The sequence below is a fragment of the Pieris napi genome, chromosome 24 (assembly GCF_905475465.1).
Source record: "Pieris napi chromosome 24, ilPieNapi1.2, whole genome shotgun sequence".
Taxonomy (NCBI): Eukaryota; Metazoa; Arthropoda; class Insecta; order Lepidoptera; family Pieridae; genus Pieris; species Pieris napi.
Genome location: NC_062257.1, coordinates 4,456,869 through 4,472,806, shown reverse-complemented (window position 1 = coordinate 4,472,806; position 15,938 = coordinate 4,456,869). Strand labels below are relative to the sequence as shown.

Genomic DNA, 15,938 nt, shown 5'->3' with positions numbered 1-15,938 from the left:
AAATGACCATGCAATTTCTAGTGTAAATAACGTTCATGAAGTACGTACTTTCCTGCCAAAGCGTACGTTCATCAAATTTGCAGAAGCTATAAGCGGTCGTAAACGTTCGAGCCGAGTTTGCAAATCCACTTGAGGGTCGAAGCGAGGGTCGTCTGCAGCCATACGATATTCTATATTGCGATGTCTGAAGCCTCTATCGTCATATTCATATCTGAAAATGTATCATAATGTTATATATTAAATTCTCGTGTAACAATGTTCGTGCCCATGCTCCGAAACGGCTACACCGATTCTTATGATTTTTTTCATGCATATTCAGTAACTCTGAGAATCGGATACTATATATCTTTCAACCCCTTAAGTGATAAGGGGTTTACCCCAAACAATTTCTTTTAAACAAAATAAAACGCAGCTAGTTTAGCTTCACCGATAGGTGAAAATTATGGTTTTATTGCAATTAATAAACTAATACCTGTGACAGACTGCAGAGATAATTATAATGATGGCAAGTTAATTATGAAAAAATATTTAATATTTATAATTTGAGTAAAAGCTCAAAACACCCCTGACCAATTGGAGCTTTCATTAAAAATTCGAAGATTTTCAATTATAAACGTCAGATTTTATTTTACGCGCCAAAATGCTGATTAGAATGATGGATGAACTCTCGGCGGGCCGGAGTTGGCCCGCGGACCGTAATTTTTTTTTTATAGAACGGGGGTCAAACGGTCACGGAGGCTCACCTGATGTTAAGTGATACCACCGCCCATGGACACTCTCAATGCCATACGGCTCGCGAGTGCATTGCCGGCCTTTTAAGAATTGGTACGCTCTTTTCTTGAAGGACCCTAAGTCGAATTGGTTCGGAAATACTTCAGTGGGCAGCTGATTCCACAAAGTGGTGGTGCGCGGCAAAAACTGCCTTGAAAAACGCTCAGTTATGGAATTGCGGACGTCGAGGTGATACGGGTGGAATTTCGTATTCTGCCTCGACGTCCGATGATGAAACTCAGTACTTTGCCAATGGTCTAGGCCAGAGTTCCCCAAACTTTTTTGTGTCGTAGACCCCTTGCCATGTTTTTCCATGTTGGGTAGACCCCTACTTACTAATATTGATTTCCTGTAAATTTCAAAATCTATTGCGACCACAAAGCGAATACCAACATCCTACACCTTACACAATTTTATAAACATATATAATATAGTATTGTCTTTGATTAACATAACCCTTACACATTTAAAGAAAAACGCTTAATGGATTAAAGTTATGTATTATTATAAATTTACAACTATTTGACATAATTTTAGATTTATCCGACGTTTCGCGTGCTTTACAGCGTGCGTGGTCACGGTGACTGAAGACAAGAGATGTTGAATGTCAAAAAGTATCACAGCTGCAGAGAAAGTTGCATTATCTGTATTTATTTCCCCGGAGTTGGTATCGACTAAAAGATGGAGGTGGTGAAAAACAAACAGGTGAATCCCACCACCACCCTTCACAACTGCTTTCTGTCGGTAAATGTTTGTTTCAGAGAGCCCAACGTCTTTGTGATGATGCCCACCTCGAGGAGGAACTACAGCATGTCAAACAGGTGCTACACCGAAACAAGCTGCGCATCCCCCGGCTACATCACAAAAACAAAACCAAGACACAAACAGTTCCCCGCCAGCCAGCCTACTTGCCATATGTAAAGGGAGTTACAGATAGAATTAGCCGGATCCTAAAACGAGCTTCTATTAATACAATTTTCAAGCCGCACAAGAAGATTCAGCAATTCCTAAGACCAATCAAAAGTAACACCCCATTGCAAGATGCAGGTATATACAAACTGGATTGCGACTGTGGCCTGTCTTACATAGGGCAAACTAAACGCAATATGTCCAGCAGACTCAAAGAACACATTGCAGACATGAGACATAGACGACACACAAAATCAGCAGTCTGTGAACACATACTAGATAGGCCTAATCACTACATACGCTTTGACCAACCGAAAGTACTTGCGAAAAAGAAAAGATTCTTCCCAAGATTGGTACGCGAAGCCATTGAAAACAAAAAACACCCCAATTTCAATAGAGAAGACGGCCTAAAATTGTCAAACACCTGGGATCCAATAATATCCAAATTAAAATCTCAAAAAGAAAAACAATCCGCGAAAATAGAGGACACCGTGAGCCATTTTTGCCAAAACCCTCCATCTTTTAGTCGATACCAACTCCGGGGAAATAAATACAGATAATGCAACTTTCTCTGCAGCTGTGATACTTTTTGACATTCAACATCTCTTGTCTTCAACTCTTCAGTCACCGTGACCACGCACGCTGTAAAGCACGCGAAACGTCGGATAAATTTAAAATTATGTCAAATAGTTGTAAATTTATAATAATAGGTTTTAGGTTTAAGAATAACTTTATTTCTCATAAGAATTGCATACAAAATTCACTTACTGAGAAACACATATTTAAAACTAAGATTAAAAATTTGAAATTAGAGCGCACAGATGTAGGTACATATATAAAATAACAAAACAGAACAGCACCAAAAATGTGGGTAGACATAATAAACTTGATCAGTCAACCAAGCAAAACACGGATGTTCGAATTTGATTTTTTACTAGATGTGGCATTGATGGCATAGTCTGATATAACAAGTTTACATTGATTATTTTAATTTTTTTCATAACACTATTTTATTTTTAGTTTATTCCTATATTTATATATTTAGGGCATGTACAAGGTTTATAAAACATTTTTACAAACTAAAATCACTTTTAGGCAGATTTTGGTCTATATCAAATACAATTCTTTAACACCGTGAGGAGTGTTAGTTTAAAGTTCTCTAAACATTAAACATTTCAAGTGTTATCGCATTCTTGTCAATATATATGTATATATATACATATTATATTTTAATCACTTATTTGTATGTAATTAATGTGTAAGTTTTTAGAAGCTTTTTAAATCGGGCATAATTTTGTTCGGCTTTTATAACTGATGGATAAACTGAATACATAACTTTATTCCGGTAAAAAGCGTTTTTCTTTAAATATATAATATTTTTTTTACTTCATAGGTACTTTTATAAATAAGGTATATGTTTTGATATTATCAGATAGTATGATTTAAGTAAATAGGTACTATCAGTGTATGTGTTGAGATCCACTATCGTGGACCCCCATTTTCATTTCATGGAACCCCAAATTTTTTTTCGCTGACGTAGACCCCTTGCAGGTTGTCATAGACCCCTAGGGGTCGATTTAGACCACTTGGGAATCACTGGTCTAGGCCAACATGTCTAACTAAAATCATATTTACCGTTCTCTGAATCGTTTCCGCGTAGGCCTGCCTCTCCGGGGTGATCTAGGGAGACGCTTTCGTCCCCGCCGACCTTTCCTTTTTGGGGTCATAGTCGTGAAATTTGGCGGTGCAGGTTGATCATCAACCAATATGACAATTGGTGGGGCAGTTGTGGGTTCCAGCGTTGTTGGTTCAGTCGTGGTTGGTTCTTCAAACTCCTCATAGATTCCATCTCGTATATCTATTTCGTGTGCATCTAGGAACTGCCTGGCGAATCTACGGAAATTAATAATAATATAATAATAATAATCTTTATTTATTTCTCACAAAAACTTAGCACATAAACAAGTGACAGTTATATACTATTATAAATAAATAATTGTCTTACTTCTGTTTAGGGAAAAAGCTAGTTTGTGTGAGACTGATGCCTGCTAAAGGTAAGAGTACCTGTGTTACAGGTCATCAGGCCTCCACCACTTCGGATCGACAGAAGGTCTTTTAAAGTAGAGAAAAATCAAGTGAGAATAAACAATCATTATTGCAATACTTATAGGAATACACATATAAGGAAACCACAAGTAAGAGAAGTTGTGCTTGAATTGTATTACTTTATATTATTATACAACATCCGTAACGGTTATAAACACGAATTTACATAACTCGAACTTTCAAGAGCTTTTCAGCAAGCGAGAGGTTTCTCTACATGTGAAATACTAAATTTACGGTACCTTTCTGCCCAATGAAAGTTGTCGCCACAACCACCCCATTTAAACCTCGCATGGGGTTCTGAGGTTGCTTGTCGCGGGGGCCGCGGTGGAGCACGTGGAGGGGCTGCGCAGGAGCAAGCAGCGAGCGAGCCCGACGCGCAAGCACGCGCCACGCTCCACGACAATGCGGCCGCCGACATTGCGTATACGTACGCTTGCTCTCGTGTACCTTTAAAAATAAATGTAAGAAAACCAATAGTGTAATTAATTCTTTCCTCCAATTTTGATTTAGTTTCAAGTCCACCGGCGCTAATTAAAAGTTTAAGCGTCTGGTAGATAGTACCAGGTCACCGGTGACCCCAGAGCTGGTGCTTTCCTCGCTCAACGAATAAATGGGCGCAATTTAATATATAATTATTATATTGTTACAAAAATATTTAAATAACTATTTGTGATCAACTTAGAATTTTAATACACAAAAAAATATTTAACACCGTATTGACTTTTTAACTGTTTTAAAACATTGGGTATTTAATTTATTGCTTAATTATTCATATAACTTCAGAAACTTTTAAAGTAAAATCAATTAGAATTAAATAAAATTATAATGACACTTATTTTTATGCTTTAAGTAATAAACAACATATTTACATATTTATTTAGTGCCGTTTCGTTATTAAAATAAATTTGTAATTTGAGTAAAATAAATCTTTTGGAGTTATGTAAAATTAATTATAATATTAATGTAGATCTTAAAAGTCGACGGCGTGTGTCAGGCACTGGAGGCTGATACTTGCCTATTAGATTTAAAAATGATCATGAAACAGATTCAGAAATCTGACGCCAAGACCTAAAGGAATGTAGTGCCGCTGATTTTATTAATACATTTTAATCATATTAAAGTACTGGCTGGAGTAGGTATAAAGTGTTGAATTCTTTTTTTATAAAACCCGCCGAGCAATGAAGGAGAAAAAACCCTCTACTGGATTCTTCCAGTCTTAACAGATGTCTTGCATAGTTGCACACCACTCTGCAATACTCAATATGACTACGGACCAAAGCGTAACAAATTATATAGCGTTTGCTGTTTCTTATAATGAATTCTGTGCGCGGTAGAAAACGCTCAGTTGTGGAACGGCGGTCGTCAAGGTGATGCGGGTGGAATTTCGTATTCTGCCTCGACGTTCAATGATAAAACTCAGCTGAAGAGCTGCTTTAAGCGTTTGTTGTTTTATATTATTATATATAGATTAGATTATTATTATATAGAGATTATATAGATATTTAGTTTCAATATCTGCTAACAGCTATTAATGAGAGTAGCGGAGTTTCTTGCCAGTTCTTGCCCGCCATCTTGATTTGGTAACTTACACGTAGTTTTAGTAAAGTAAAGTAAAACGTAATTTATTAATATAGGTAACACAATGTACACTTATGAACGTCAAAAAATAAATATACATTAAACGCTTCTAATTTTATATTTACTGCCAGTTCCCAAATCAAGGGCGTACAACGGAAGAGAAGAACTGGCAATATCTGCTAACAGCTATTAATGAGAGTGGCAGAGTTTCTTGCCAGTTCTTGCCCGCCATCTTGATTTGGTAACTTACACGTAGTTTTAGTAAAGTAAAGTAAACGTAATTTATTCATATAGGTAGCACAATGTACACTTATGAACGTCAAAAAAGAAATATACATTAAATGCTTCTAATTTTAAATTTACAGCCAGTTCTCAAATCAAGGGCGTAGAACGGACAAGAACTGGCAATAAACTCTCCGCCACTCTTTTTAATCGCAAAGTTTTACACAAAGTTTGTAAGGAGCTGCAACTATTACACCATGTTCCACGTGATATCTTAAGTAATGGATAATAATAAAATTAATTAAAAACAAAGATTTGTCCTCTATCAGGAGGCATGGTGAAATAGGAGCACGCACTTACATTTTCGTTTTCGCAAATACATAGTCGAAATAACATAGACATAGTTACCAATATGAATGAATAAACTATAATTTGTTCTAATATTACTTTACTTACCACCACCAACAGATGGCGTTGTGTTCCACATATTTGAGTATTTTTTCTTTCAATACATATTTTTAAAAACGTTAACGAGTCATTTATCCAATTTTGAGTTTTAATTACTATTTTATATTGCTCTTTGTTACTTGTTAAGCAGGTTCAGGAATTCGCGAAATTAATTACAGTCGACTCTCGATAATTTGAAAAAAAAATCCGGTCCCTTGAAACATACTCGATAAATTGAATAAAATCAATGATAATTGGTCCCTTCGGTAATTTGAAGTTGAAATAGTATTATCTTGCTCGCCAACATGCGATAATTTGAAATACGGTCTTCCCTACTCTCTATAATTTGAAGCGTTTATCATGCACAGACTGACTTGTCAATTGTTTACATAATTGAGGTTTGTGTCAAAAATTTGTGAATAATTGTTATAATAATTGATACATAATAAGAATATAGAAATAATAAGTAACAAATTTTGATCCAATTCTTATTTCCTTCAGTCGCCCCTCCCCCTCGTGGTTATTCAAACACTTGTTATTTTGAACTCTTAATAATTTGAAATTTATCTCTGGTCAAATTATCGAGAGTCGACTGTAGTGAAAAATACTTTACGTAAGAAATACACACAAATACGGCTATCCGTAAACACGATAAGATCAGCACGTTAGTTAGACAATAGGAATCAGCTTATCGCTTGAGGGAACATAACCCTACGCTGACTGACTCCCTGATTCATGCGTGGAATTAGGTCTTTTGTCCAAAACTCATCCGGGATGATCGATCCAATTTAAGATAGCGTTAAGATCGAAATGTCAGTAGAGATTTGCGAGATGATTTATTCGGGGTCAACATAGCGGGAAGACTGTTTTTTCTTAATAAGGGCCGCGAGTAAAACGACATTTAATCATGCGTTGGCCTTTAAGGACAGAGTACGCTCTTTGGGAAAAAAACATAGATCATTCAAAACGCACAAAAAGAAATATAGAAGATTTTTAACAAATTTTAGATTTTGTATTTTTTTGTCATTAAAATTTTTGTATTTTGTGGCTTAGTCAAATACAATTTAAACACAGCCTAGCGATTGTGATTTAATATTGAGGTGTATACCCCGTGATAAGCGAAATAAGCGCTACGGATGTTGAGAGAACTAGATTGAAACGGATAAAAAACGTCGCGGGCTTGTCAAGAAATGTTCGATGTTTCGTATTAATTTATCCTTAATAATTCTATACGTGCAAAACGAAACATTATGATTTAGAAAATAATTATTTATCTTTTTATCATAGCGTAAATACGAAAGAATTTTTAAAGAGTTCAATTTTAATAATAATTATAAATTATAATGTTTATTAAAACAATCAATTTACAGTATCTAGAATTTTCTAGCTACTAAAATAATAAAAAGAAAATTAAAATAAATTTAAAAAGTTTGGTCCCTGTGGCAGTGTACCTTTAACGCTGGCAGCATTTACTCGCTGTATTGCAATGCTTAAGGGCCTGTTTCACAATGTACGGATAAGTTCTACATAAGTTCCAAATTAGCTATTTATTACTTATTGGTAGGATAAACACTATTGTTGCGTTTCACGACTGTCAGATAGCGCTATTTGTCACATAAAGTCCATCTAAGCTATGAGTCCGATGAATGTCAAATAGCACAATTTATATTCCAAATAATTTATGTGTTGCATAGCTATTTGGTACTTTATCCATACATTGTGAAACAGACCCTTAATATAATGTATTAATTATATATTTTGCCATATTTGGTATACCAGAAAATTTAATGTTGATGTCACTAAAAAATTTTTTGTCCAAGTATATGTTTCAACCAATTTACCCCCAGCAACATTTTGATGAAATTTTCATTTAAAAGCATTTTATGGTAAATGTCTGGGCTAGCAATAAAAAAAAACAAAATACGTTTATTCAATTTAGATGCGTCTTAGGGCATGCTTATGAATATCAAAAACGTTTACAAAATTCGCGAAAGAGCAAGACTATGCCATCCGTTCGCAAAACTACCAGGAGAGGGGACCTCATAGCCTAGCGGTCTTATTAAGTAGCAGCTAGGTGAGGGGTACCGGGTTCGATTCCCGGTTCGAGGGCAATTTTTAATTTAATTTAAATTTGTTCTCGGGCTTTGGGAGGGATGTGCGGTACCGGGCGAGTGCTTAAACCGAACATGGAGGACACAGTCGAATTTCTAAAGACAAGCACGCACGAATTATAAAAAAATCCTATACTTGACGCTAGCTAATGCACAAATCGTGCCAGAGCCATAAAAAAAAATACTACCAGGAGGCATTGTTCTGAGAAGAACGGGCAAGAAACTCAGCAAGTTTTGCCCTCCCTCTACATTACAATTATTCATAGAAAAATGTCATAAACCACAACGTCATTAAAGTTACATAAGTAAAAAAAAATAAAAATCTGTTCTGTGATTTACATTCACCATTACACACAAATCAAATTATAAGAATATAATTAGAACTATTGCCAAGCGTTTTTATCTTCCAGTTAGTCATTGAGTGTGTAGCATTTAGACATACATATTACGCTCATTGCAGCCTTCCGATTCTGTAACTCACTTAATTATATTTCTGATAAACAATAAACTACATGCTCCCACCTTATCAGAATGGCAAATCATAAAATGACTGCTTCACGACTGATTTGAGAGCGACCGCCGATGCGAAAACCGCTGTGTGAGTTCGAAAAGTGAGTTACAGAATCACAAGGCTGGCTTGCAATTATATTTTAAGTTTACGTGAAATCGACAAAATTTGTATTTACAAAAATTTTAAACGTATTTAAAACATATTTGGGTTCGGTTTTTATGAAAATAATTATCACCTTTAGTTATGGTTATATATTTTGTATGGTCATTGCTGGCTGACTAATTTTGCTGGCTAATACACTAAATTGTATTATAAGTTTACGAGAAATCAACAAAATTGTGTCATATTTATAATATTTGTATTCTTAAATTTTAATAAATTGGGTTTTATTCCACATTTTCCAATTAACTATCAGAAGCTACTTCAAAATGTACTACCAGGATAGGCAATTTATCAAGGCATTACGTACTCTCTATACAATCATAGTAGACATATAGAGAGACTAAAAAATTAATGTAAAGAGGCAAAATAAATGAATCTTTCAGACGTGCTCACCCTAATACATTTTAATTAAAACTTTCAGGGTTTCTGCGGTGGCTGGTCGCAGTGAGCTTTATTTGCGCTAATTAGGTGCTTTTGTAAGCTGGATTTAACAGGGACTTCATACTTTTTAAATTTCATTAAGTTTAAAATGTCATAAATGCGACATCACTCATGCATTACACCTTGCTTCGATGTGTTGTAAGCCTTAACAGATCATTCTAATTTCTACTTAAATATTATATTATCTTTATATATATAATTCTTCTGTGAGTGTGTATGTCACTGAACTTCTCTCAAACGACTGGACCGATTTTGATGAAATTTTTTGTGTGTGTTCAAGGGGATCTGGGAATGGTTTAGATTCACAAATCAACCCGCCAAATGGCGCTGCAGTCGGTACTTTCATACTTTGCTTTACTAATCGCTTGAAATATCATGCAGGACAACGTCTGTCGGGTCCACTAGTAACTTTATATAATACTAGCTGACCGGGCAAACGTCGTTTTGCCATATATATCATTTATAATAAAAAATAGGGATTGATCGTAGAGGAGTGAAAGTTAGGGGTTGTATGTATTTTTTAATGTTGTACCATAAAAAATAAAAAATAAAATTTTTAGGGGTGGACTACCCTTAACATTTAGGGGGATGAAAAATAGATGTTTTCTGACAGACATACCCAATATACACACAAAATTTCATGAGAATCGGTCGAGCCGTTTCGGAGGAGTTTAACCACAAACACCGCGACACGAGAATTTTATATATTAGATTTAAGTAGAATGATCTGTTATAACTTCACGGTTAAGTCACCCATCGCATTTAAACTTTTCATTGTTCATCCTTCTGACATCGGCAAGTTTTATAATCTTGCAGCTAACATAAATTATATACAACAAAAATCATATATACTTAACATACCATAGATGTAATTCATATTAACATTCCTACCTGACAAGCGATTCATTCGCAACGGATTGAAAGTATTCAAAGATCATTCATTAGTACAGGATTTTCTCATAGGCACCCGTACCAGCGAACTTAGGAAATTTAAAATGATATCACTGTATGATAGGAGATCCCCCCCTCCTCTTGTCAGCAAAAGTAAGCAAAGCTCTCAAAAATAATAGTACATAAACGTATTATTTTGTTGTAGGAATCCTCGAAAATGCATTGCGTTTTCAAGCATAGACAATGTGTGGGTAATATGTGTAAAAAAGTAAATAATTACTGTTGATATAATCACCAAATAATAAAATCATAGAAAAAATTGTTACCTGCTCTAATACAGAACATTAACATTGTCGTCCCTTATTTATTTCCAAGGTTTAAAATAAGCAGAATTTTACGAATTCCTTCTGCAAAAACCAACCTAGGAGTTCAGGCACCTCTCATTTTGAATTCTTCGCGATTATAACAGAGAAACACTCTTTCGGAGCTTAATATATTTGGTAGTGGGCTGATCTATTTTAAAGACAGCATTGTTGGGTTCCTATCTGATACCTAATACGCTATTTTTCTAGTAATTTTTTGCCTAAATTGTCTAAAATTTGAATTACAATATTTTTATTTTTTGTAACATTTATGTTTCCCATTATGTATATATATTTATATAATACATAGCTTGTAACATAAACTGTAGATATAGCATTATACATGATGTCATAATAACAATAATTATCAGTGGCGCTACAACCTCTTTAGGTCATGGCCTCAGATTTCTGAATCTGTTCCATGAGTCTCCAGTGTCTGACACACGCCGTCGACTTTTTGGGTCTAAGACATGTCGGTATCCTCACGATGTTTTCCTTCACCGTTCGAGCAAATGTTAAATGCTCACATAGAAAGAAATTCCATTGGTGCACAGCCGAGGATCGAACCTACGACCTCAGGTATGAGAGTCGCACGCTGAAGCCACTAGGCCAACACTGCTCGCTGCTTATACATGATGTGGTGATCATTCATAAATAAATTATCAAATCTATGTTATGTTGGTTTGTGTACGCTTAAAAAGTTCTGCACCAATCGAGTTGAAATATTTAGCATGATATATAATCCGCATCAAGGATTGTTTTTATCAATTTTTTTTGTTTTTTTTTCACAAGTATTGCAGAATTACACTAATAAGAAATGTATTCTTTGTTTCGTTTCTCATTTCTCAACCATTCAATCACAATGTGCCACAGCGAAGCGTGGCAGGGAACAGCTAGTATATCTTAATATATATAAATAACGTGTCACGTTGTTTATATATATTAACTCTAAACTTAACTACGACTCCTAAACTACCAAACCGATATCAATCAAATTTGCACACCGTGTGTAGTTTGATCTAACTTAAAAGATAGGATAGCTTACATCTCAATGTATACCCGCAATATTATTTTATTGCAAAATATTTGTTAATTATTTGATAGTAACAATTCTAACAGACGGCGCTGTGTTGAAAGTACCAACGTTTCACATAAGCTACAATTTATTGGCATAACCACCAAAAAAGCATGGTGGATTGGTGTTCTCCTGCCGTTTCTCTTGAATAGTTTTACTACTATGTAATATAACAAAAATCTTAGCCACAGCAACGCTTGGCCGGTCTGCTAGTTATTATATATATTTAAGCAATCTATAAGTATAACAACGTTTTAAAACGACCTAAGGTATTATTGCCAAGAATTGCTCTCTTCTAAAACTTTTACTCTAAGACAACAATGGTATTGTAATCTTTAGAAAAGGTATCGCGAAGCAAATATCTGAGAAAAACAAGAAAACATTTTCTTTCTAGTTTTAGCGTATACGTATTGTATCGTTGGCAACGTACATGCGCCGGAAGTAGACCGAACTGATAATCTGCGCTCGTATTCTTTAACTTCCATTAGCAAATTTCAACGTTTTATATGCAATTTAAATGGTTTCCATATACTTGTATAATTCAAAAAGGCAGAAGTGATTATAATTTGTTTTAATTTTCTATTTCTGAATGTTTAATTATTATTATTACTAATTAGCTTAAGAACACTGTAAATACTGTATTGTGTTCGAATTCATATATGTATTAATTTAGTTAAATTTACGTTTATTTTTGTTGTTTTGCCTATTGCTTATCTATTTGTAATTTCTATATTGTATGTTAAATTTGTATATTCCCTTGTATTTTTAAGCATATATATAAATAAATTGTACTAACTATGGAGGCCGCCAAATCTTATTTTACCTTTAAACTTTTCCGTTTCACGCAAACAAATTGTTCAAAGATCAATAAATCGCAAATAGCCCAATTATCTAATAATGATATGCAATATTCGCTTTTATTTCCTCAGCAAAAAGGCTTACCGTCAACTGAATAGGGGATGTCACGTTATTCACGACAAACAAACAGGGATTTTGAGAAGGAATTGGCCCAGAACACGCAATAGCAGGCCATGTTTTGCATCGGCCGTTCAAACCTCGTATTCCTCATTTAACTAAGGAATGTCTTTGGGTTGAGGTGAAATTCAGGCGGTGAACATTTAGGTCAGCCCTGCGATTCTGTAACTCACTTTTCGAACTCACACAGCGGTTTTCGCATCGGCGGTCGCTCTCAAATCAGTCGTGAAGCAGTCATTTTATGATTTGGCATTCTGATAAACAATAAACTACAAGCTCCCACCCTTTCACCTTTCAAAACCGCTGTGTGAGTTCGAAAAGTGAGTTACAGAATCGCAGGGCTGGTCCGTAGTATCTGTTTCGTGATAATTTATATTAGTAAGCAAGTCAATCAAGTAAGCATCTTCTGATGGTCTAAGATCCCGCTGCAGGATTGGTGCGCTCATCGACTATTTGTTTAAAACCAAATTTTTATGTTTATTTATAATTAAGAGAATATATATTTACTAGGATGCCTATCAAAATTTGGCCGCCATTATTTTTAATCAAATTATTTTTAATTGATTTTTGGTAAAAAATTTCGTTCATTTATTTTTTTAATAAAATAACGTCTACATCACGGTAATTAATATGAAGATTCTAAAAAATCACGGGTGCCGTTGCGCACATGGCCGCACCTCTTTGCAGCCAGGTGTAAACAGGTATGATTTCGATAAATTTATACGTTTATAACCTATTTTTATTAATTATATGTCAAATTGAAGCTAATTTTTTTCTATTAATTATCATATAAAGTTGCTTATTTAAATCTGGCCGCAAATAAGGGCTACTGGCTGTTAAAGATAATAAATATTTAAGGTAGAGTGAAAGAGAGTTAGCGCGTAGCATCATTTGTCAGATTGTGATTGTCGGCTGTGCGACGCTTTTAAGCCATTGCGCATGCGTCGAACGTTAGTGTTCTCAACCACCGGGGAGTAATAGAGACGACTTATAATAAATACTCCAAAAAATATGTAATTTTTTTCAAAATGACAAATTTAAAAATTGCAACTACTATGACAATTATTATTGTCACTTAAATGTTCCTCACGATGTTTTCCGTCATTCGAGTGTAAAAAAAGAAAGTCCATTAGTCCAAAGAAAGGTGCATATCTGGGGTTCGAACCTAACCTCTAAGAGTCTCACGCTGAAGCTATTAGGCCAAAACTCGTAATTTAAACATTTTGACTTGAATGAAATATCTGAGTTAATAAAAATCCAATCATTTGGTATCCCTGAGATCAATCAGCCCATGTGCGATGCGCGTCTATCGAACGGAACGGGGAATTCCCCGTCGCTTCGGTCGGTGTATCGCGTGTGTGCACGGGGAAGTCCCCCGTAAGAGCCTCACAAATTCACGATGATGTCTCGCTTCATCCACTTTCATGACAATTATAGTCCTAAATAGTGTAATTGTACTCTAACAGCCTTACCGGATATGTCTTTAACAACAATTTATTACATCCGTTTACATTTAAAAATTAATTACCCGAAAAGCGGTAAAGGTAGAATGCGGAACGAAGCGTCCGCGTCCGCACAAAGTTAAACACGACTTGGTTTATTATCAAGATTAAAGATTACTACGAACAAATATAGCTATCGCACAATTTCAATGCGATCGGGACCACAAATGTTATGTACTTTTTACATGAATATTCCAGTCAAATAAATTTGTAATACGGAAAAATAGCGGCATTAATATCTGTTAAATCTTATATTCTCTCATAGTATAGTTTTTTACAAATATAGTTTGAAGTGACCTCTTCATTATCTATGCTATGGTGAATAATATAATAGTTTTTACGTATTGAAACAGTCAAATGTTCTACTTGTCTTGAGCTTGTAGTTTTGTTTATCAGAATGCCAAATCGTAAAATGACTGCTTCACGACTGATTTGAGCGCGACCGCCGCTGTGAAAACCGCTGTGAGAGTTCGAAAAGTGAGTTACAGAATAGCAAGGCAGAGGTTTTACATGATGCTTCTCAAACTTCCAAAAACGCTTAGTTCTGGAACGTTGGACGTTAAGGTGATACGGATGGAATTTCGTTTTCTGCATTGACTTCCGACGATGAAACTCAGCTGCAGGTATTAATCCAAACAACTCTGGACACACTCAAACTTGTGTCTTTTTGGGGTTAAATTGGAGTAGATTTCGTATGTTTCTCTATTACGGTAATAGGGCGACTGAATTCCCGTACTTGTAAAGAAACTTAAATGAAATAGAGTCGGCAACTTTCGTAATTCTATTCAACACATGCGAGACTCTTTGAAGAATTGAAAATTGTTTTTCCTTTTTCAGAACTTTGTTCGACAAAGGTGCTAAGTCTAGCCACTTGATTAAAAGTTTCTGATTACATATGTTGTATTTACTATTTATAATATGACTTGAATAAGTATCTCGACCCTAAAATCGTGCATTTATTTAAATATAAATGTTTGACATACGGAGTCATACTTAGCATATCTTGACTCTAAAACCCCCTCAATATGTGTCAGGCACAGACGGCTGATAACAAACTTCAATCAGCTCAGGCATAAATACACCTATCTATATCTATACTAGTCTATACTAGTATTATAAAGAGGAAAGGTTTGATTTTTTGTTTGTTTGAAATGAATAGGCTCCGAAACTACTGGACCGATTTCAAAAACTCTTTCACCGTTAGCAAGCAACACTATTCCTGAGTGACATAGGCTATGTTTCATTTTCAAAAAAATAGGGATGCTTACTAAAACTTGAATAATCTAACCCAAGGTGTAAAAAAATAAACAAAAAACTTCCTTCAATCGTGTGCGCTGCGAAAACTATTAATGATAGAACAAAATGATGTATTACAATTTTTTAGGACACATCACTATCTATAAAAATTGTAGCGACAGCATGTTCGCTATTTTTTTTTTTTTAAATACCACCGCTAGAAAAGGCTCTTTATTCGTACCTAGGTATTGATCCTTATCAAAATAATTACCAACGTTTCACATAAGCTACAATTTAATGGCATAACCACCAAAAAAAGCATGGTGGATTGGTGTTCTCCTGCCTTTTCTCTTGAATAGTTTACTACTATGTAATATAACAAAAATCTTAGCCACAGCAACGCTTGGCCGAGTCTACTAGTAGCATATAAGGTAGATAATATAGTAAATATTACCCCACCGGCTGAAAAGTTCGAAGGATAACATAGAAATCGTCTTTTTTTTTTATCGAATTTGATTTCATTATTCAATATAGTTGCCTTCGACAGCGATACAACGATTATAGCGGTCATACAATTATCCGATACCATTTTTATAGTACGATTTGTCTTTAGCGTCAAAATAGTCTTCAGTTTCGGCG

General features: G+C 34.9%; 1 protein-coding gene across 1 annotated transcript in view; it reads right to left on the bottom strand.

Moving 5' to 3' along the window:
• LOC125061873 (protein Wnt-11-like) overlaps positions 1-15,938 on the bottom strand; it is a 50,851-nt gene that overhangs the window by 3,863 nt on the left and 31,050 nt on the right. Inside the window, exons 3-5 of the mRNA XM_047667509.1 lie at positions 4,026-4,233; positions 3,316-3,573; positions 49-211 (exon numbers count right to left, since the gene is read on the bottom strand). Coding sequence (XP_047523465.1) covers positions 49-211; positions 3,316-3,573; positions 4,026-4,233 — 629 coding nt within the window. The remainder of the gene's footprint in view (positions 1-48; positions 212-3,315; positions 3,574-4,025; positions 4,234-15,938) is intronic.